At 37.4% G+C, this 23242-nt stretch overlaps 1 protein-coding gene across 4 annotated transcripts in view; it reads left to right on the top strand.

Moving 5' to 3' along the window:
* Window positions 1–23242, top strand: part of PMS1 (PMS1 homolog 1, mismatch repair system component) — a 47227-nt gene that overhangs the window by 5811 nt on the left and 18174 nt on the right. For all 4 annotated transcript variants that reach the window (XM_032995220.2, XM_032995219.2, XM_032995218.2 and 1 more), the window contains 6 exons: window positions 2042–2224; window positions 4310–4412; window positions 5859–6022; window positions 15727–15843; window positions 19653–19775; window positions 21788–21931. In XM_032995220.2, coding sequence (XP_032851111.2) covers window positions 2042–2224; window positions 4310–4412; window positions 5859–6022; window positions 15727–15843; window positions 19653–19775; window positions 21788–21931 — 834 coding nt within the window. The remainder of the gene's footprint in view (window positions 1–2041; window positions 2225–4309; window positions 4413–5858; window positions 6023–15726; window positions 15844–19652; window positions 19776–21787; window positions 21932–23242) is intronic.

Raw genomic sequence — 23242 nt, 5'->3', positions numbered from 1 at the left:
TCTTGCTAATGCAAAAGAAAAGTAACCCAGCAGTAAAAGTGGATTATTAAGGTCAATTCATCTTATTCAACTGACACAAGAGTTCTCATGAGGAACTGAGCTGTAGCTCAAAGACAGGACCGTGCAGTCATGAGTAAAAGAGGGAGTTAAACCATATGGTTTGGCATCAGTGATCTGGTAGAGCAACTTAAACATCTCATGGGATCGTGACCTCAGAACTATATAGGTCATGTAGCATGGTGGAAGGTGTTACAGAGTACAAAATTTAATCACTGTAATATTTTAAGTAAAATGTATGCTAGTGAAAATTAATAATATTAGAAAAGAAATAGGGAAACATTTATGTAACATTTTGATTCAAGTTGAAGAAGATAAATCTCACTTTTCCTAAGGAGTTAGGTAGTCTGGAAGTAAAAATTAGAATGGAAAATAGGGGTTTGTTGTAAAATGCTCAAACCCTTCATTAGTGCATCCAGCAGTGGAGTAGAAGGTTTCCCATTTATATTTCTTACGCGTTTTTATGTTCAGTTGAGTTGTATTGCTTAAATTCTGTTTTGCTTCACAGGAGGAGGATGACTCAAATACTAGCAAAAGCATTGGTTTTCACCTGAAGATAGCTTTAGCACCATTCACTAATACGGAAAAATGAAATGTACCCACATTTCTATTGTGTATCGGTTAATTAAGTATATATAGTTCTTTGCATACCTCAGAGGCTTTTGGTGTTTCCTAATGCAGATTATGTGTGAATACAGATACTATCTTTAAATACCTTCCTTTTGTTTTTAATTGCATTATTTTATTACTTTGAGAAATAAACCTGGGAGTACATTGTATTTTTTCATAACTGTTTTCAGTATGTGCCCAGATGGGTCAGCAAAGTTCTGTTTAATCAATCAGCATTCTGTGAGCAACCATCACATACCCTGTACAGCATCAGTGGTGACAGCCACTCCTCCGAGATATTCTTTCTAAGCAAAAACAGTTTTAAGTTTGCCTAGATGTATTACACACTACAGCACATTTTTTTCTGTGTGTTACGTAATAATCTTTTCAAAGGGCCAGGTGTGCTTCTCTACAAGAAGTTTACTTAGTGATCCTGCAGTTCTAATTACTTTCTCCTCCTGGTTTGTGATTCTCTTGGGTGTGATTTACATGTGCAGATTATAATGTAGCTGGAAGGAAGAATTTGTTTGCTGCACCTCTTTGAGATGCTGTAGAACCTGAATTCCATCTTTCATTTAGCTGTCCTAATTATCTGGGTTTTCAGAGTTTTACCCTATTTATGCTGGTGCTTATTGAAATTACATATTTAAATTAGAATTCAGTAAAATACGTATTGCATATATGTAAATGTAAACCACGAAGATTGAGCTTTGCTTTTTTGAAAGAGCCTCTAGGAACCTTTACTTCTTTCTGTAAAGTATTATGACTTGTAAATCAGCTTTTTTATTTCTGTCTCTATTCATGCCTTGTACCCATTAGACTTTCAGTTTCTCTATATTGAGACATGGTATGGAGATTGGAAAATTATTGAAGTAGTGAAATCACGTAAATCAAGACCAAAATTGAAAACAGTTCTAAGTGAAGGCATGCTGACTTCACTGGATGCAGGGTGATCTCAAAAAAAATGATACCAAATAGGTAAGAGAGGTGTGAAGAGGTGAAAACAGCAATAGATCTCTTTCTGAGCTTAGTTTTTGCAAATTTTATTATAGTTTAAAAAAAATCTACTTAATTCCTGTTTTACTGTTTTTATATTAACGTGATGTTTCAAAACTACAGAGTATGAATTACATTATTTAATTAGAGAAATCATCACTACTATCCTAATATGTTGGTTTTGGTGTTTGTTTTTTTGTTTTGTTTTGTTTGTTTTTTTTTTTTTAACAGAGACATTTAATGGTTGCTCAGTTTCTCCAAATAAGTAAAACTTGCACTTCTGTCTGGATGGCTAGAAGCTGTGACCTTAGCTGCTTCAAACTTGTGTCGTAATTCACTCGGTTGTTTTAGTGCTCTGTTATGTTTTATTCTTTTTTAGGAGAATTACGGGTTTAACAAAATAGAAGTAAGAGACAATGGCGATGGAATCAAGGTTGATGATGTTCCAGTTATGGCAGTTAAACACTACACCTCAAAAATTAGCTCTTCTGAGGACCTCGAAAGGTTGACAACATACGGTTTCCGTGGAGAAGCTTTGGGATCAATTTGTTGCATATCAGAGGTGAGCAGTTGCTATAAATGTGTCTTTTGTGTTGTGATTTTTGTGTTTGTGTTTATGAAAGTTATATTAAAATATCGGTTCAAAGACTTTAAATTGTTCCAGCAGCCTGCCAGGGTTATGTTTTCTGAACAGTTTGGCTTGTGTAGGCTGCCTTTCCTCCCACCTCTCCAGAAGTCATGTCATATGGCTAGGAAGCAATATGAATTTCATGTCAGTGTCAGTCCTGCCTTTGTGTTATACCTGTCACGGCAGTGCTCTATTTATTTTCCTCAGTCAGAACAGGTCAGAGACAGATTGTTTAGTCTTTCCTTTTGTATCAGGGTGCAGATACACGATTCCTTAGAACACTGGCTTATCTTCTTTAGTGTCAGCAGCAAATGCAATGTCAAAGAGTATGGCTGAGTTTTCTATTTGAATTGGGGTAAATCAAAATGAGGAACAGCAGATGGTGGCCAGGAGAAATAATTTAAGGGAACTGATGGCCCACATAGCTACTGTTACAGTAATGATTTCTGCCTTGATGTTATCTAGGTGATCAGCAGTTATGGGATCTTGCTGGGCTCCATATTGCTCCTTGACATGTATACGACTGCAATTGCACAAGCTTTATTGTCCATATGAGTAAACAGGAACCTGTTCCCTGGCCTATCTGAGTCTGAGCCATATGTTTGTGTTAAGAGGACTGACAGTGTACTGGTATTTTAAGATTTAACTTGTTGACTGAAAGTAAGTTTGTTCAAAACCATCTGAAAAGTGTTCAGGCTGTTAAGGACGTGGCATTTATCTGTTCCATTGTGCTCTGCCTCTCTGTGTTCGTGCAGCACCAAGGTCAAGTTTTGGATTCTTCTTTCTAAGTTTGCCAAGGATTAGATCCTGCAAGAAGATCCTGGTATCTGTGTCTGATTGGAACCATAAACTGTCAAGGTCGGGAGAGATGCTAGACCTTGACTCCTTGCTACCTTTGTCTACATTCCCATTGCACTAAGCAGGACTGGGTTGTGTGTTTGGATGGAGATTTCCAAAGATGCTTTCAAAAGTGTTGGTGTTTTGACAGATGATGACAGACCTCAATCATTGTTTCCTTCTGATGAGTTATCAAAGCAGGATGCCAGCTGTTCCGAGCTTTTAATCAGCTCAATGGTACATTTCATAAGAGTTGGGAGGTGGCCTGAGCTTATTAAGTACTTCACTAGGTATTGCTTTAATCCTTGGATCAGTAATTATGTAATTAAACACTCCTGGCATTAATTGCATTCTGCCTACCCAAACTGCCCCCTGAAGTTTCAGTTAAGAGGTACATTTTTACTATTGGCCTTTAAGTAGGTCTATAATAATGTCATTTCCAATTAAATCAATTGCTGGTTTTTCTCTCTAGAGGAATGGCTGAACTTTGAATGATTTGTATGAGACACTAAAATAAACCAAAATATCCTGAAACTATGTATGTATGGTAACCTTTATGTCTTTCAGGTGGTTAAAGTGCAGTGGTTAGATTCTTCAAAACACTTGATACCTGAACTCAGGGAACTGTAGTTTTATTGAACTTATGGTTTATGACGAGTCTTGCTAAAGCCAATATATGTATTACCTTAATAGCTTACAAAACATACTAGTGATTGCTAGATACGTTTGGGTGTGGAAACATAACACACTGTTTGTTTGATAGTAGTTGTTATGTTTGTGGAATCCCACATGAATTTAAGAAGTTGTCATAGTATGCCTTCTCTTATGAAGGATGAAAATGCAAAATTATCAGTTGGTTTAGTTGTTTATTTAACCTGCGTCAGCATAGAAGATATGGGAGTGTGTGTTGTAGATGGTAGGGATTGCTCTGCTTTATGTATTAGAGTGTTAGAAATGCATGGCTTTTAGTAAATGGATTGAAAAATAAGTAATAATGCAGAATGTTTCTGTGACTGTAGGAATCACCTGTAGAAAAAAAAAATTATAAACTAATTAAATGTGATTTTGGTGACTAAAGTAACACAATGGTAAGAGTGGTAGCAAAGCTTATCTAAATTCATTCTGAACTTTGTGAATCCTTGATTAACGTTTGTTTTTTTTTTTTTTAACTACTCTTTTCAGGTTTTGATCACAACAAAGACCGCTGATGATGATTTCAGCACTCAGTATGCTTTGGATAGCCATGGGCATATAAATTCTAAAAAGCCTTCCCATCTTGGGCAAGGTAGGATATCATTGTTCCGGTGGTGTGCTGTGAAAGAAGTATTTCATGTTTCTGTGAGGCTCTATTTGATGTTGAAATACCTGTTCTATGGTTGAAGGCTGGGTATTAAATCGTTGCAGCTGTGAACATTTCTTGCCTTATGTCTGTCAACTGAAAATTTGTTGTTATTGTAAGAAATGATATATTTTGGAAGTTGCTTTGGACAATAATTATAAACTAGTTTCTCCTTCTCTGACTCACTCCAAACTGACGGCAGAAATAAGATCTTTAAAAATTCAGTGCCCCAGGTCCAAACAGACTTACTATAGAAGTATATAAAAGAGTTGTGCAAGGCCAAAATAATGTTTTTTCATGTAGCCAAATCCTTGCTTGGAGAAGGAAGGTTTGCCCTGGTGCTACACAAAGGAGTCGCTGGAAGCAGCATGGCTGCAGGACCAGGCAGAGTCACAGTTCTTTCTAACCTGCAGGAAGGGTGTGTTGCTAGAAATCCTTCTCTGTGTGTGAAAGATTAAAGGTTTCCCTCACCTCAGAGGCAGCCTCGGTGGTTCAAATGTGGTGTAGGTTTGGGATAGCATCTGCTCTGTTTTGTGCTCTGCTCAGCTAATTGTTGCTCAGCAAGGACTATTAAAACCAAGCTGTGTCCTCACGTTCCAGCTCTGGCCGGTGTGTATTCCCAGTAGAGGCGTGCTCCTTTCATGTGACAGGGTGTGCTCCTTGAGGCAGCAGTTGCAACTGTTCCATAAAGCTCAGCTAGCTTGTCCCAGCTGAGCCGCAGTGGCTGCCTGTCAGTACTGAGCCCACAGGCTGCCCCTCAGCTGGTTGCTTTGCTTGTGCATCGACAGGGAGCTGACTGCTGACTGATTGACTGAATTCTGTGACATGTTTAATATTTCTCAATATGCTTATGGGCTAGGAATTTACGTGATTGTTGTTGGTAGATGAACGCTCCTTCTAAGTACTGCACCTTGAACAGGGGTATCTGGCTCTTCAGGTACTACCCTAAAGCAACTGCTTGTGAAGGGCCTCAATGGAGCACAATGTTCCTTTGCCTCCGGATATGTCTGCTTAGATTCTAGTCTGCTAATTATTTTACTAATGAAAGTAAACTTAGTATGCGCTGAAAGAATCTTCAGCTTTATTTAGTGCTGATTCTTGCAACTGTCAGTATGTACGAAAGAAAGCTTAATGCTGCAGTTGTAACTCTAAATAGAGGAAGGGAATTGTAGCTCTTAAGGACTACATGTACTTTTTCTGGGGAGGATGACTGCTAATTTGGTATATTTCTTCTCACGCTAATATAATCTAACGTAGTGTTACTAGGGTTTATTTTGTATGCAACAGCATACAGACAGGTCTCTTCAAGGAAAAATGAAGTTTTCTCAATATCCAGTCGGTGATATGCTTTCAGTGTAATTTCTACTTATTTTTTTTGTCACCTGTTTGCAGGTACTACAGTAACAGTCCTAAAGTTGTTTAGGAATCTTCCCGTAAGAAAGCAGTTTTACTCAACAAACAGAAAATGTAAGGAAGAACTGAAAAAAATCCAAGATCTACTGATAGCATATGGTATCATAAAACCAGACCTGAGGATAACCTTAACACATAATAAGGTAATAATGAGGTTTTCTTTGTCACCTATTTTAAGGACCAGTTTCTGATTAATTTATGTAGTTCATCTAATACTTACATCAAATCTTTCATTCCTCAGTATTTTCTTCCATCATAGGTTTGTTTTGGACTTCCACTTCTTTGTTCCCTTCATAGATGTGTATTTATGATGGTTACAAACTTTGATCCTAAACTTCTAAAACTCAGGCTCAGATCGTTTTGGTCTGCTCCAACAGATGCGTGGTTAGATATATGAAACATACAAATTATTTTACATGCTAGTGCTATAAGAATGATTTTACATGCTAGCAGTTAGTAAAGATGGTGGTGGTGTTCTGCAGAACGAAGAAGTGAGACCTTACTAGACCATGGGGCCTGATCAAGTGTTAACCTAAGCCAACGGAAAAAACTGTCAAAACTTGGTTAGGCTGTCTGTCTAGATAGACACTATAGCTTGCTGTATGCTGAGTCCTAATTGCTCAATGCATAATGATGGTTTTATTTAAAAAGGCTAAAAAATTCAGAACAGTTTGCTACATTGATGTAAGAAAGAGTAACGTATGTTATAACAGGCTTTAGCTGAGCTAGTTGTTCTTTGTTTAGACTTGGGGGAACAGATTCAGAGGCTGCTTGGAGGCTACTTCGACTTCACAGCACGCTGAACAGCAGTTGTACAACACAGCTACAGAAAGGACACGCTGAGCGGTTCTTCTTTACCTGACCCCAATTTAACATAGCTACTTTTATTGGCTGTACTCCTGCTTTTGACACCTCTGAGAGGAAAGCTATGCTAATGAATCTCCAAGTTGCCATAAAGTAGAGAGTGACATCTCGTGGCCAGATCCCTCAGCAATTCTTTTTCTGTTCTAAAATAATTTTGTTTGTCGGTCTTACTATTTGGCCTGGTCATTGGGCAATTTTGATCAGTTACTCTATTAACCAAACATTCACACTTGTGATGTTTGAACTACACACAAGTGTAGATACTCTGAAGGAAAAAAAAAAAAAAAAAAAAAAGCCAGCCTTGTGTCTACAGAATTAGTATTCCAAAGTTGAGAAAGTGTTGCTACTCTTGGTCTTATTTCATTTGGGACCTACAGAAGGTTTGAAACCAGAGATCTTTGGTGTGTGCACTTCTTAAATTGTGTTAAATTCCTTGACGTATCTAGCAGTGGTTCACAGTATTGGTCTTAAATGTTGGTTAATAAAACTAATTTTGTATTTTATTGTTTGGTTGGGTTTTTTTCCCTCTCTGACAAGTTGTAAATGATTTTTTTTAATGGTATTTTATTTTCATCCCCTTTGATTAGACTATAATGTATCTTGTTTGTTTTGTTTTTTTTTTTTTTTTTCTCTGCTTATTTTAATGCAATGGCAGTAAAGTGCCAGAAGCTGATTACATGTCTTTTTCACAATACATACTGCAAAAATGGTGTGGAGAGCAGCATGGCAGTAGCCATTGCATGTTGGTTTTGACTACCTATCATATTAGCTTCAGAAGTAAACTCTTCAATACACAGTTTGAGTAGTAAAATAATCGGTACAGTTGCTATCTGCAGGCAGTATTATTCATTATAATGACAGAGATGGTGCTGATTTTTTCAGATCTTCATTATGCACTGACAGCCTCATGTTTATTTATTTAGAAAAAAGGTAAGAAACTGCTCAAATGTTTTAACACAAGAGGTCGCTCAGTAGCTGCCGCTGAGCAGGGAAAATTAAAGGCTTAAGAAATCATGCAGAAAGTGTAGTCTGCCTGTGCATGTGTAAATGCTTTAAAATAGTCTGAAAAATAAAACGTTACCAATTGTATCATACCTCTTCAGAAATTTGAAATTCTGAAATTCCAATACATAACAGTTTTCAGCAGGTCTGTGTGCATCTGTTTTACCATAATATCACAGAACATGAATATTCATTAGTTCTTTTTACTTCAGATGCTAAGTATTATTGTCGTTAAAATTACTAATTCAGATCAGAACTTTTTTTCCTATCATGATACTACAGTATAGCTCTGCTAGAATAATACTCTACTGAATAGGTTTGTCTGTGCTTTTTTTTTTTTTTGTGGTGGCTGTTACACTTTTGTTTGAAATGTACTAGGAGAAAGAAGCAAATTGTTAGAATGACTTTATTTTTCACGTAAGCTCATAGATTATATATTAGTTTTTAAAAATGTTTGTGTGGTTATTCAGAGGAGTTCCTAGAATCCCAAATTCTTGAGGCCAGGCCAATACTTTCTGTTGCAATGGAAGAAGATACACGTCAGGAGTAAGATCAGGTTCCAAGGCTTAAAAGAGCAAGAAGGTAGCAGAGACGAGGTATTACAGGAGATGGGGAAGGATGTGTCAAAAGAATAGAAAGGGTAGTGAGTGGAAAAAAGTGTAAATGGAAGCGTATTTCAAAGAAATCTTCAAAATAAATGGCAAAACCAATACATTAGAAAACACAAAACAACTAACAAAAAAACCCCAACAGAAAAAGGGTTTACAAAGTCCTGCATTTTCTACAAAAGTAAAGGAGAATGGAAGAAGGCATACCCCTAGCTTTACCAAGGAAGAATGTAATGAGACTGAAACTTTCATGGAAGTGTCTGAGTTTAGGCATCTGAAAATGGTTGCCTAATTGATTCTAGCAGAAACTTATTTGGCAAGTCAGACCTCTTACTGAGCTGTTGAATGTATGCGTGTTTTAGGATGCACACTACATTTCATGTGTTCTTTCCACCATCTTTTTTTAAAGGTGTGTATCTTGTGCTTCTGAATGAAATTTCCAGAATTTTTCTTGTTGCGCCACATTTCTTATCTGTGCTAGTTTGGAAAATATTGCCATTAAGTGTCTGATTAATTTTATTTGAAGAACCACAATTCTTTTCCTGCTTTGGGATTGTTTTTTAGTAAGTAAGAAAATAGATATCCCTTTATCAGTTATTCTAGACTTCGTTTATTGCGTACTCTCCGTCAGTGGATTTCTGAGATAGGAAATACTCAACAGGTCTTTCTGCTCAGAATGTTTGCATTAGCAATAAATAATGAATCACTTTGCAGATCAACTCTTGAAGTACTATTGCTATTTTGACAACTTGGATTAGCTAGTGCTCCTTCTTTTTATGAAGGTTTATCCTGCCAAGACATTCTTTGAATACTGATAATGTTGATCCTCTTGCCAGTATGGTTATGTTAGAAAGAGGTATTTTTCTTCTTTCATCACCATGTTCCTTGAAAGCATATTGAATAATGAGACAGCCAAATGGAAATAATTTACATGAGTATTCAGCAAGTATATTTAAAGTTAACATTATCTGAAGGCGTGCTAAGAACATTCCAAACTCAGCTACTGCTTAAACAGCGTCAAACTCTTCAGCCCGAAATGCCATGTTCTAGCCACTTATGAGCTCAGGCTGTATTTTAGCCGAGGTGGTGTAGGGCTTTTTCCTGGAGCAACAGTTCTCACACTCTTCACTGTTTAACACCAGTAGCCCTCGACTCAGTCTTAGGAGCCACTGATGCTCAAGAAATGCCTTTGGGTGTTGAAAGGCTGATGATAAAGAAAACTTCAATTCTGTTCTAGTTGCCTTTCTTCCACAAATGCCAAAATGAGAGAGGATACCCAATAACTATACCTGTTTTGACAATTTCAGCTATAATAGGGCTGAACAAATTATGGCAACAGGTGGTTTAGATGAAGCCTATCAGCAGGTCATGCCATACACAACTGGTCTCATGTCTTGTGCAAAGCACAGGTGGGCCATAAGCAGACTCAATAAATTTTCCAGTTCCAATTGAGCAAAAATTTGCATGAGGGAGTATTTTTTTTTTTTTTCCCCCCAGTGTTTTTTCATGCATAATATTTTGAAGCCTTGGTCACACCCACTTCTGCCTAGAACTATGTCTTGTTTGTTTCTTGAGAGAGTCATGGGTCAGAACTGGATGCAAGAGGTCCATTTTAAAGCTATTATTATAACTGTGGGTGGGGTTGACCTAAAGGATGCAATTTTTTTTTTTTTTTCCTTTGCAGTAAGTCTCCTCTTATTTTCAAAGTTGGATAATCTCAACCTACAGTCTGTATCCAATAGTGTAAAACCAGTTTGTTTTCTGTGTCCGAGTCCTCTGTAATAAGTGTGGGTTTTTTTGAGATGGAGGTAAGCGTGTTAGGGTAAATTTACCATTTTTAATAATGAGATTATACTTAGCATTCATTCGTTGTGCTTCCTAACTCTACTGCAGCTGTATGTTGAAAAGAAATCTGCATTGAGCAGGAACAGCAGTGTGCAAGCTCTTTCTTCAGTTGGAAAGGCTATTCCGTTTAATGTAATGATGATAAATTAAGTCCCTCCCTAATCTGTGTGTCTTAAAATATAAAGAGGAATTATGATTAAGAATCTGCAGTGCTCTGCAGCCAACGTGCTTTCATGCTGACCTGGAATAGAGCTCAGTCTTTACTTTCATTCGTTGTTCAGTGGCTTTGCTGAGAAAGCCAAACAGAGAGTTAATTATGGTGTTTTTTGTGCTGAGGACACCTGTCCACTAGGAAATGCGCTGAGACCCTCAACTCAATTTACATCAGCCAGAGAACAGCTGCCAGATGGTAACTACTTTTGGTCACTACCAACCTGGTTGAATTTGAACTGGTGACCTAGAGGTGAAATGCTTTATATCCTATTACTAATTCCTTGAGGTTTCCAGTTTCTCATCCATCACTTTTTTCAAATGACAGCACAGTATATGTCTGAAATCTCAAAACAATTACTGTTTCACATACACAGTGTGTGTTGCAGAATCTGAGATGTGCCTTTAGCTCTTGTAAGGCTTTCACACGCACTTTATACACTTAAAAAAGGTTAGCAGAAAAAAGGATGTTTCCAAAGCCGCCTGGGAGTTTTTCCTCTTTCTTACCAATGTACTTTGTGACAATTAGGCACATTATTTTTGCTAACCACTCTTTTACAAAAGGCTTTTAAGCCTCCCTTTATTTAAATAGCATTCACTGTGATGATGTACATCATCTGAATGACAGTTTAGTATTAGAAGCTGTATTTTTTGACAGTAGTTTAATTGCTTAGGAGGTTTCATTTATTTATTTTTTTCTCTTCTGCTGTGGAAGTGGAGTTTCTCTGAACACCCACAGCTGAACATGTGTGGTTAAAGCAGCCAAAAAACTTGCAACTCTCTGTAGTCTTTGTAATTGTTGAAAGACTCTGAAGATGTGTGTTACCAGATGAAGGTCCTTGGCTCCTTGTAGTATCTGTTAGCTCCTCTCCTAGCTTACTTTCCAACTTCCAAATCCAGGTATTTCTCCACTGCATGATGCTCAAGAAAGCCTTTTCTTTGAGAGGGTGCTCTCGTATCACAAAAGTGAAATCTGAGCAGGAAATACGTCAGAATTTGTGGGACGAACAGTTCTGTGGAACATTACTGTCTTTCAACAAGTCCCCTTGATAGCTGTAATGCCTGATGCCCATGAGAGACAGTATGTCAGCTGCATCTGATGAGGGGAAAAACGGTGCCTTGAGTTTCTCTATAGCATACCTCCCGTGAGAGTTGTCCCACCATCACATACGAAGTGGATGGGACAGCTGATTCCTCAGAGGCAAGTGTAAAATGTATTAGGAAAACGATTATGATTTTGTAGAGAGATGCATTATATTTCTTTACACTAAATTGAAAAACTGCTGTGGTTTCTGTTTTCAAGGGAAGATTATGGAAGAGCTCTCTTTTAGTATGAAGACTTCTCATTGGTTTTAAAATAATACAATTATAGTGTGGACCTGATAAACAATATCAATACTTTTCAAGGCTGGGTTTTTAAAGAATGTGGTTAAGACTTTGTCTTGATCTCTTCTTGACGTTAGCTGATAGGCTTTCTTCTACCACAAAGAATGTGTCAGCCCTTGCAGCTGGTTATCTGTGCATCATAAACAAAAGAGATTATATACACTGTACAAGGTGATGTCTTTTTGTTTCCCTTGGGCTCAGTTCCAACTTTGGATGTTGCTGTCTGGCTTTGTTCCTGTTTTCATACTCTCTTAACAGGTCAGCAGCGATGCTTTCAGTTATGTCAGTTATGTTGGAGCCTAATAAACTATTAAATTTTAAGGAAAGCTAAGGAACATACCGGCCCACAGTTAGCTGTAAGCAGTGAGATCTTGAATGCCAGGGTGACAGGATTTTTGAAGCATGTAAAACAAGATTAGAGAGACTGTGAAATACAGTTTTCTTTTACAAAGATAACTCATATTACGTTACCAACCTACAGTTCATGTACAGTCCTTGCTCTACTAGACTTTTACATCCTCAAACTTTTATTACAGGATAAATAACACTATTATCACAAAACAAATGAAGGGAATAAATGGTCTCTAGGTAGTAAAAGTCCACTTCGTTAAGTTACTGCCATTATGTAGTAATAAGTTAGACGATATGAATCTGTTTAGCTTTTAGCATCACAGTTGCACTAAAATAGCCACAGTCAGCAACAGCGTCCAGTCCCCAGCTTTAATTAACATTTTTCTTTTGTATGCGATTGCAAATCATTGTGGCCACTGGTAGAAGCTCTAAAATAAGAAGGGTAGTTTAGGGATGAGGAGTGGCTGTGTTTTTTTCTCTGTCCTTCCATGGTGTCTTTGAGGAGACAAATAATGAGCAGTTCTGATTGTCCTTCGTGCCATATACCAGGGACCCCAGTGGGAAAAGGTTTTGTATTCTTTCTCCACTCTTTACACACGTTTTCAGGGAATCCTTCTGGACTATGCACATGCATCCTGAAATAAGAGAGATGCCTGCTCCATGTGTGCATGTACATTGTTGTCCTCCAAAAAAGTATGCGTATGTCGTAGGGCTGGAACTGGGGTGGAGAAATACATATACACAGACACACACACAAGTACTTCCATGTATGTGCAAAACATTTTATATACATTATGACATTTTGTAAGATTTAGATCATGTAATCCCCTTTAATGTAACAAGGAGGGAGGTGGGATATATTTGGCTACCTCTAGCAAAATCTAAGATGGGCCATATGTAATAATATATCTTCGAGTAGGCTGTTTCTGCAGTGTCATCATACTGACTAGAGTCAGATTCTTCCTTGGCTCATCCCGGACACCCGCTTTATATGACCTAGAAAAAAAATATGGGGGGTGTGTGTGGGTGTGTATTTTTAGCTAAACTAAAGGGTATAAGCAAGGTTAAAAAAATAGAGTATTGCAGGAACCTCATGGAAACAGGCACTTTCTAAAATAAGTGAAATGGAAGAGGCATTGTTTCTTTGTAGATTTTTTTTTTTTAATGCTTGTTGATACTTCTGAAGAGTCTAGAAAAATATTTTTTAAAAAAATTAACAGCTATTCCTATGTTGTTGCTTCATAATGTGCAGTCAGGGCTAAAAATGAACACATAATCCATTCTGTGTTTATATAGTATAAAAGTTTAGATGTTGCCTGGCCTCTTCAGTATGTAGGCTTTAATTTAGCCTACAGTGGTAAATAGTTCCTAAAATTTTGTCTGTAGTTCTGAGTATTAATATCTGATAAATGAATCACTAGTTAAAAAATATCCCCTAAACTTACTTAACAGTATATGGTTTTAGCAAGTTTGCATTTAATAAGTTCTCATTTTCCACAACTTTCTTAAAACCACCTTACTGAAGTGATCTTTTCACAGTCCCGAGTGTCAGCCGTTCAGCAGGTCAAACAGAGTAATAACCTTGCATTAATCAGCAGCTAAGATTTATATCTGTACCTGTGGCATCACACTAGTATAACCTAAAATAAACAGCATGATGTTTATGTTAGTCATGTAACAAGTGTCTTTCTCAGTTTGGTCACATGCATTTAATTTAAAATATATCCAGTAAAGACAAAAGTGCTTGGCACTTCGTGTTTCCATTTTAAGTAATCGATTTTAAAATAGAAGCAGAACAGGATATGTTTTATAAGAGGAGCTCTAAAGAAGAGGACAAATTCTTTCATCACTCTAAAATGTCTTTGAGGAGATTTACAGCAGGTGTAGAGGAGAGAAGCTGAGAGGCAGCATACTTTGGGCAGCCCTGGGCTATCCTTTGCCACTGCCTGCTGCTGAAGCACGGTGGGCACTCTCCGTGCCAGAGCTGTGGACACCCAGCCTATGGCTCTGCTTGCTCGTTTCTTCTTCTCTCCTTTCTGTATTCTCTGCCCTTCCCAGCGTGAATTGTCCGTTATGTTTGAGGGGTTTGCACTCGCTGTAGGATGACTGAGCTGTGATCCAGCATGTGCTGTCAGGCTGCTGGTATATAGGAGGTACAGGACTGGGGCTGTCAGGCTGGTGTCTAGATTCAGGCAGGACTAAAAAACCCCACGTCACAAATGCTGCAGAGCATACACAGAAATGGAAAATTAAAGATTTGGGGAATAGTTTTAGGCTCAACAGTCTCAAAGCTTTACAATTCCACCTGTCCTATAGGAAAGAAATATCATTTTACAGGAGCACCGTGTTCTTCTGTGGAATTTACCCCTCAAGGCCAGCAAATATTCCACTAGACAGGTGGAATTTTAAGTCTATGTATTACATTTCTTGAGATGGGTGTATGTGTGTTCTTTGCTCACTCACCATGCTTTCACATAAACATCCTGTACTAGAATGCTGTGAACTCATTTTGAATTTACTGGACACCTAGCACCTATTGAAAACATCAATTTTAAACAGCAGTGTATCATCAGATTTAACATACAATTTGCTGCATTTTTTTTTTGCTTTTGTGTTTGAATGTTGCACATTGAAGTACACTCAGTCAGCTAACAGTGACAGAAATAGATATAAAGTGGATCTGATTCTAGCAGTCTCAGTTGCCTAGAAGCAGAAAACCAACTAAGAAAAATATTTTTGTTGTTCATACACAGCAATAAAAGTCATCAGATTCAGAGTTAAATTTGTGGCAGATTAGTGTAGGACTTCTCATTAGAGATAAAATTTCACCTCCTAAGGTAGCTAATGCTTTCTGTATATGTAAGTGGACTTGACAGGTAACTTCTGATGGAAGTTGCAGTTCATACTGCCTTGCTGTATTAGATCTTTGCAATAGATATGTAGCTAATAGAGTAGATACCATTTTATCCTTCTGACTTTTACAAAGTTTTCATTACACAAACAGCTGCTTTCCTTATAAACACTTAATTAGAAACTGCTTTACTTTATAAGTAGCAGGCTTGTCATAGACCTAGAGTATCCAGATGAGAGCTACGAATCGACATCTAATAGTCTGATTTCTACCAAAATAGCCTATTTCTTGACTATAAGTACCAAAAGCATTGCAGTGCCCACCTTCAAATGTTGACCACCGTACCAGAGACATGTCATAAACCCTCAATTTCTATGCTCAGTAAAAAGCCTACTCCTATATATCTAAGAGGAAAAGTAGTGTTTTTATTGATTTGGTTTTAAGAATCGTTTCAGGTGCAGAAGTCTAGATTAGCCTTATAACATAGATAAATACAAGCTTTGCTTAATTTTCCAATTGCTTCGAGTCTAAATAAGTAATACAGTATGAGAAGACATGCCAAAAAGTACCATATCGTGTGTGTTAACACTGAAAGTTGTGGATGTAAGAGGGTCAAAGTACAGAATGTTACATATACAGTATGTGTGCAGTTGCATATGCATGTTCATAGACATGACTTGAGTTCAACAAATATAATGTCAAAAATTTGACTCTCTGCCATTTGTTTCAGGCAGTTATTTGGCAGAAGACCAGGGTGTCAGATCACAAAATGGCCTGTATGTCAGTTCTGGGAACAGCCGTTATGGGCAGTATGGTACCTTTTCAACACTGCTGTGAAGATCCTGAGGTGAGTTTAAACTTCATTCTCCCAAATCCACTTAAAGCCTGTCAATGAAGAGACATAAATCAATATTCAAAAAGAAGGAGACTTTGAAAAAAATATTATCTCCAGACTGACATCTGATCAATGCATTTGGTTCTGCTACTGTCCTCTCTGTAAAATTAATTAGTTAGGTGATTGAAAGTCCACTCCAAGACTCATCTAGTCAGGACTCATGTGGCACTGATCAAATGGCAGTAAAAACAGTTGTGATGACAAATGCAGAATTGCTGATTGCTCAGAGCTGTCTAAGTTAGGATTCCTGGCCCACAGGAAGGTTGTGCTCTGATTAATTTCTAAGCATTTACATCGTTCTCATCCTCAAGGCCTCTTAGCCTTATGTTCTAAAGAATAGCCCCTCAATTTCAGTGAGGGGCACCTGAGCAGCGGAAGAAACACATACTTAAAAGGCAAGCTAAGCAATATTTCCACTAAACATATATTTCAAGGAAATACTATTCAGTTTTAAAAAATTCAGTGCACTTGGCTTTCTTTACCCCCGTTGAAATTAAGGGAATTCCCCATAATAGTCTCCTTTGTCTAGTATTTTCAAAAGAAGTTTTACTCTGCTTCCATTTTTATGGAGACATTCTTATAAAGGGGAGTCTTGCTACTGCTGATCCTTCAAAGTTGCATGTTCCTGTATCTTGTAGTAATAAATCTCGACCTGTCACATAGATGAGGTGAATCACCATCTGTAAAGTCACATGCTGTATGCAGGATGGTAAGTTGTGTTTAATAGCATTATTCAGAGTTTAATACAGTCTGAATATCTATATATGTTTTAAACTTCAATAGCATTATTCAGACTTAAATCTTGAGTTGCTCACAATGCTTGTAGCATACATATGCAGGGAAATGAGGGGGGAAAAAAGCGAAGTTGCCTCCTGTAGTTTACAAAGTTTTTGTTGCTTATGTCTGAACAGAACATCCAGAGTCATTCTTACCTGAATGCAGGTTGGGTGTGCCCCACAGGGCAAGTGTGGGGGCTCTGAGGAGAAGACAGGGGGGTATTTCGAAGAGACTGGCTTGAAGGAGGCACTCCGGTTCTCACGTTACCTCTCTGCTATATCATGAGGCATCCATATTCCTTGAATAGAAGTTAGGGAACATTCCATCTCTCTCTCTGTCTCTAAATAGTGTGTAAAATACCACGTGCATCATTTATAGGTGTATAAGTGATCCATGCATATTGCTCACGCACAAATCTATGTTCAAAAATCATGGACGTTTCTAAATTAAGCAGCCATACACTATGAAATGACAGAATTAAGGTTGCCTGTGTAGCCTTTTCTTTCTCCCTTGTGTGCAGGTATTGGGGTAGGTGTTTAATGACAAGGCATATGCTGCTTTTTTCCTGTGCCATTAGGTCCCTGGCTCATTCAGTACACAGACCAGAGAGCAGCTCTTTAATTCTTCTCCTTTCCTAGTTGTTCATCGTGTAGCTTCATACTCCTTTGCTACAAAGACTACTCTGAAGACAAAACTTAATCTTTCTATAAACAACTTTCTGTAAGCTGTACCTTCCTTAGTGTAGAGGTAAAACTTCTGTAACAAGTGATCCAGGGATTTTAAAGACCGGCCTTATTCAAAACACCTCCATTATGAGCACTGAATGAAACACCACCACATGTCAGGCTGACTCCAAAGCATGCAAACTCAGGAGCTACTTGTAAAATAAAAAGAAAACTAAGAAAATAAAGAATTGATACAACTTTTTACATGTCCAAAACAGCAACTATGCTTTTCACGTCCCCAGTCTTGTAGATGGATCTATTTCGGCTGAAAACTTTCACGCAGGAAATTTTCCTAGTCTCTTCTTTTTCTGTGGAGGTTAAGGTTAGCAGATACACATGCCACTGGGAAAAAGATAAGTACTTAAGAGACATTTTACTGCCCACTCAACACAGATAGATTTAAATATGTATATAAGTTGGTTTTTATTAAAGTATTAATTTTGAAAACAGTTGATCTAATTTAAAAGCAAAAATTATGTAATATTTTTCAGTCTCTGTAATTTTGTCTTTGTACTTCATATACTTTCATATGTGAAAATTCTAATAATTAAGTCTAGTTTTAGAAATTGTTGCTGACTTTTAATGAGCATACTGATATTGTACATGGCTTTAAATAGTAACAGCAGTCAGCCATTTCTAAATCTGGCAACTTCTTAAATGAGTTTAGAGACTTTCAGTTTTACTTTAATGTTGTCTGTATATAAAAATACTGTTGAGGTGAAAGACTTGCACAAATATTTGAGAATTAGAAAAGGAGCTTGAAGCATAGAGGAGGAACGTTCAGGGAGGATGTACTAAAGTTGCAGAATAAAATCTAGAAGCACTGCATGTTGTTTTCTGATAATCATCCAACAGATATTTGACACCTCTTTAACTTGACCAGTGGTGTTTGGTTATGTGTGACGCTGCTGACCAGAACACTCCAGCTTTAGCACAGAATGGTTATTACAAGGTCAAGAGGGAATAAAGGAGCACATGAGCAAATAGCTGGAGTGACGTAGATGAATGGGAAGGATAGGCCAAATCCCAAGGATTTTAAATTCCGTTTCAAATGCATGATAATTTGGATTTTAGTGAATACAAGCGGTTGTGCCAAAAGCAAAGCTAATGAGGTCTGATTTCTGTGTTTGGTGATCCACCCTGCTACCAGAACATTCTCCAAACTTTCCCATATCTCCGAAATCTCCATCCTCACGGTGCCTCAGAGTTCCTTCACCTGTTGGTTTGGGCATGTGGCAGTGGGGCGATATGTGGGGCAGTATGTGGGCCGGTTGGCATGTCAGTTCTTACATGCTGATGGATCCTGGCTTTTGAAAAGTTGCAATTGCCTTTTCCTCAGTAAGGTTGTTATCTTGAGGCTCTCCTCTCCAAACAGCTGTCAGTTATCAGAGAAATTGAGGAAATGTGATATTGTTGGGATTTCTGCTGCTTCATCAGATTGAATTGAAATCAATCCAACAATTTCAAAGTTGCTTATTGGGGAAGAGGGGGCGGTGATGGGACAGGCAGCACAAGTCATCAGCCTCATTTTGACCTGAAAAAAACTGAGCTAAAGAATCTCAACATAAAAATTTTAAAACGTGGAGTTAATGTTAGGTACTCAAATTGTGTGGTTTTGTTGTGTTGTTTTGTTTTGTTTTTCCCCGCTCTCTGAGGATCCTTGGCAGTGCTGTGTGCTCACAAGTTCTTCTGCTCTCTGTGAATCATGGGTGCTCAGCTCTCTTGAGAGTCAGATGATTTGGATAAAGGTGGCATGGGTAAATTTAGGTGTCCTGAATAAATGCCCTATGACAGGCTATTTAAGGTGCCCTGCATGTAGAAAGGGAGGGTTTGTGTGTTTTGGGCTTTCCCGGTAGGGGTAATTCACTGCTGCCTTCTCCAGGTTGGGCAGCAGTGCTTGACTTTAGCTGGTAGAGGGGTTAAGTTCACAACCCTGCAATCAGCAAGCAGAAAGCAGGCTGGCGTTCTCTGCAGCCTCAGCTGCAGACAGCAACATGGTGCAACTGGCAGTCCAAATGGGAAATTTCTCAATAAATTGACCAAGGAAAATAGATACAAAGCCATCCTCCTCAACCTCTTTTTTTTTTTTTTTTTTTTTTTTTTTTTTTCCATAACTTGTATCATAACTTTCAAGATGCAATGCATGCATTTGAATGACTTGGACTCCTGTACAATTTAATTTTACTATCTGACTTCTAAAAAAACCTTTTTGGGTTCTCTTTAAAAGACTTTTGCACTGTATTTGTTTTATCATTGCAGATAAAACTTTCTGGATTTCTCCCAAAAGCTGAATCAGACAGTTCTTTGACAAGCCTTTCAAGTTCAGAAAGGAGTTTTATTTTTATAAATAATCGTCCAGTTCATCAGAAGGAAATACTAAAGGTAACATCCTCTAGCTTTTTATGCAAGAAATGTGACTTCTTTGAGGACAGAGACACCTATGCAATCTACAACCTTTTTCCCACATAAAACAACTGGAGTATTACAGGTGAAGATACTAGCTAGAATTTACAACAGAAACCTCCTCCTCAAGTCTGATGCTCCTGATGCCTCAGTTCTGTTCCATTTGCTGCAGTCACTTACAATCACAGAGCTGGAGTTCATGTTTATGGCTGTTGAAAAAAATGTAATTTCAGATACTGTATGTGAGAGACCAGAATAGTCAGTTACTGCTTTTGTATTAGTCTGCATAAATACACCTCTGCAGTTTTCCATGAGGGAACTTCACGTAGTTTCTTGTAAGAGAATTATTCTGAAATTGAAGTTTTGATTTTTGTCCACTTCCTGCTGTGGATGTATCAAGCAAATACTTTCCCTTTAAATTTGTGTATGCATTGGATAAAAATGAAAGTGATAGTGCAGCAGCATTGGCTACAGCTAGGCATTGTGTAGGCAGAATTTGATACTCTTGAGTTTCTCACACTGCTGAACCTTGCAGCACCTCACTTGGAGCAGCCTTGCTGTCCTAATCCTTGCCCTCCCCAGAAAAGAAAATCACATTCATGCCAAAGTGTACATGTAGGTTTTAAAGTGGAGACAATGAAGTAGTTTTCAGTCGGCAAGCAAAGCTTTGTAGATGTAAACCCTGAACTCATGTTAGTACATTAAGTGCCAAATGAGGCTCATCCATCTCCGCGCAGTATTTGATGTGTCTGAACTCTCCTGGGAGTTCAAAGCTCAGCTTGAATCCCGTGACAGAGACTGCTTTTTAACCAGAGCATGGAGACCTAGATTCAAGGTGGGATTGAGATTACTGTCATACAAAGTACAAAACCATTGCCCTTCTTTTAGGGCTGTTCTGGTAGTAGTGCAAGTGATAGTCTTCCACTGCCTTCCCCCTACCCCCAGTTTTTTTAATTGTTTTTTTGGCCAGGTGAGGATAACAATACATTTGTAAGAACACATTTTGATGGGTTTGGAAAACAAACTATAGATCACTTACTTCTATCTCCATGATATGTATGGGGAGGAAGTGCTGATGGACCTCTGAGGACAGACTGTGGGAATATGAAGGTTAAAATAACTTGAAAATATTTAAATAAGTTTAATGTTATTTAAATAATATTTAAGAATTTAAAATAATATAAAAATAAAATTTAATCTGCAGCAGCTCTTCATTTTTTTATGCTTTCAATATTTTTTGTCTCATGAATGTATTCTTTTCTCCAGTATGTGTGTCTGTTCCCTCATACTAGAGGGAAATCCAAGGATTTCATTTGATCCTTCTAGTTAACAAGACCAAAATTCTGAAACAACTAAATAATGATGTAGTCTTTTGGAGGAATTTTTGAGAGGATTATAGAGAAGCTAGTAAGGGCAAGCAGAGTTTGGGAAAAGCTGTAAATTTATAATTAGGTTAATGAAAGGACCAAATCAATCCTGTTCTGGGAAAAGGGCAGGTCTATGGTACAAGGCTGTGTTCTCAAACAGACTTTAGTTCGGCTGAAAGAGACAGCAGTGTAGTTGCATATAAGTACATTTTCTTTAAAAAACAAAGAAATAATAGTATTTGTGTTGACAGAGGAAGTAGTGGAGTTTCAGTCCAATTTGGGCATATCATATCTTCTAAGTGTGATCAATACATTAATTCAGAAGATCAAAGTAGCTACCACTGGTGTCTTGGAGTTGGTTCCTTTTTTTTTTTTTTTTTTAAATAATTCATCTTTGAAGACATGGAAGCTACCAAAAACTGCTCTTTTGGTGGTTATTCCAGCATACGGATATAACCATGAGGGTCTTTTTAGCATTCATTTAACTTAAAAAAAACCACAAAACCCACAAAAAAACCCAAACAAACCAACCAGTTATGCTTTTATAATGTTGAATTTTGTTTCTATGCCTTTGTGTCTGTTGTATTGCCTTTACTGACATCTCTGTTTTAAATCAATCTGTAGTTAATTCGACAGTACTACAGTCTGGTGATGCACAAGGACTGTGCTCGTTTATATCCTGTTTTCTTTTTGAATATTACTGTACCTGCCTCTGCTGTGGATGTGAATTTAACACCTGATAAAACTCAAGTTTTACTGCATTATAAGGTACCCAAGGTTTTAATCTGGTTTTCAGTTGTCAACCTTTTACTTATATAAGCATAATAGGGGCTTCTGGGACTACTGAAAAGTTTGAAGGTAAATAGTGCTACTGATTTTATTTTATTTTATGTTCTTTTAGTTACATGATAGCTTGCCTTTATCACAGGACTGTTTTGTTTGAAAAGTATTGAACAGGCCATCCACTGGAGGACTATTCAAAATTAATTTCCCAGTTGATTTCAAATATCACTTTTATGCTATCAGATACATATGTTTTCATACACTTTGTTTTCTGAAGGCTTTATAGTGAGAGAAGCCAAATGGAATTAAGATGTGTGTCCCTGCATAAATCTCATGCTTATCTTCATAATTACACTAAGTAATTACTTTTTAAATGCCACGTACATTAAGGTGGGGGTGAGTGGACGGGGGAGCTGATTTCTGGTCAAAGCAATGTTTTGCCATTATGTGTATAGATTATTGTTGACACCACTTAAGTTTCAGGATATCTTGTTCATACTATTATGACCTGAAATTTAGACCATATATGCCCATGTTTTAGAGGCTGTGTGGCAATAAACTTCCATAAAGTCACTTTCACTTATTAGTACTTCATATGAAAAACAGTGCCACAGAAAGTAAGAAGGATAGATGGGTAAAGGTGGTTATTCAGAGAGAATGTAGGTAGTTACACCGGTATGTTAATCCTTCTCTCTGGAAGTTTTTGGTTTTGTCTATGTTAATCTTGTAAATATACTTCCTGTTAAGTATCACTTGTATGAAAATTAACAGTGTTCTCACATTTGATCTAGTTGAAAACTTTCCTTTGGCATTAGAAAAAGGATTGTTTTTTCTTTTTTTTTTTTTTTTGTTCAGAGTTTTTTCCTGTTTTTCATTTCCATCATTTGGTGCAAAGCTGTCTTGGAAGCATGCACCATAAAAGCACCTACACAAACATGCTTACATGAGATGGATGTTGGTGTGTTTGTCTTGACTATAAGATTGTAAGTCCATATTAGTTGGGAATAGCTTTACCTGATAGTGGTTTAAGCAGTCAGTACCCTGTTTGTTGTAAAGAAAGCAATTAGTCAGTTTTGTGATAACCAGTGAAGCAGAATACCTATCACAAAATATTTGAGTCTAAAGGTGTCCAGTTCAGAGTCTTTTTGAGCACATGTGCAATAATCTGTGCAGATTTCTCTGAAAAATATTCTGAATAAAATCACTTTGCTTATTGTTCTATATTCTCAATAACTATCAGTAACATTTTCAGGTGTACTTGTGTGTATGGCTTTTGGGGTGTTTTTTTTTTTGTTA

This window comes from Tyto alba, unplaced genomic scaffold, assembly GCF_018691265.1.
Source record: "Tyto alba isolate M040663 unplaced genomic scaffold, T.alba_DEE_v4.0 Super-Scaffold_7, whole genome shotgun sequence".
In the NCBI taxonomy this organism is placed as follows: domain Eukaryota; kingdom Metazoa; phylum Chordata; class Aves; order Strigiformes; family Tytonidae; genus Tyto; species Tyto alba.
The sequence above is the reverse complement of the archived record's forward strand: the minus strand, read 5'-3'. Positions and strand labels throughout refer to the sequence as shown.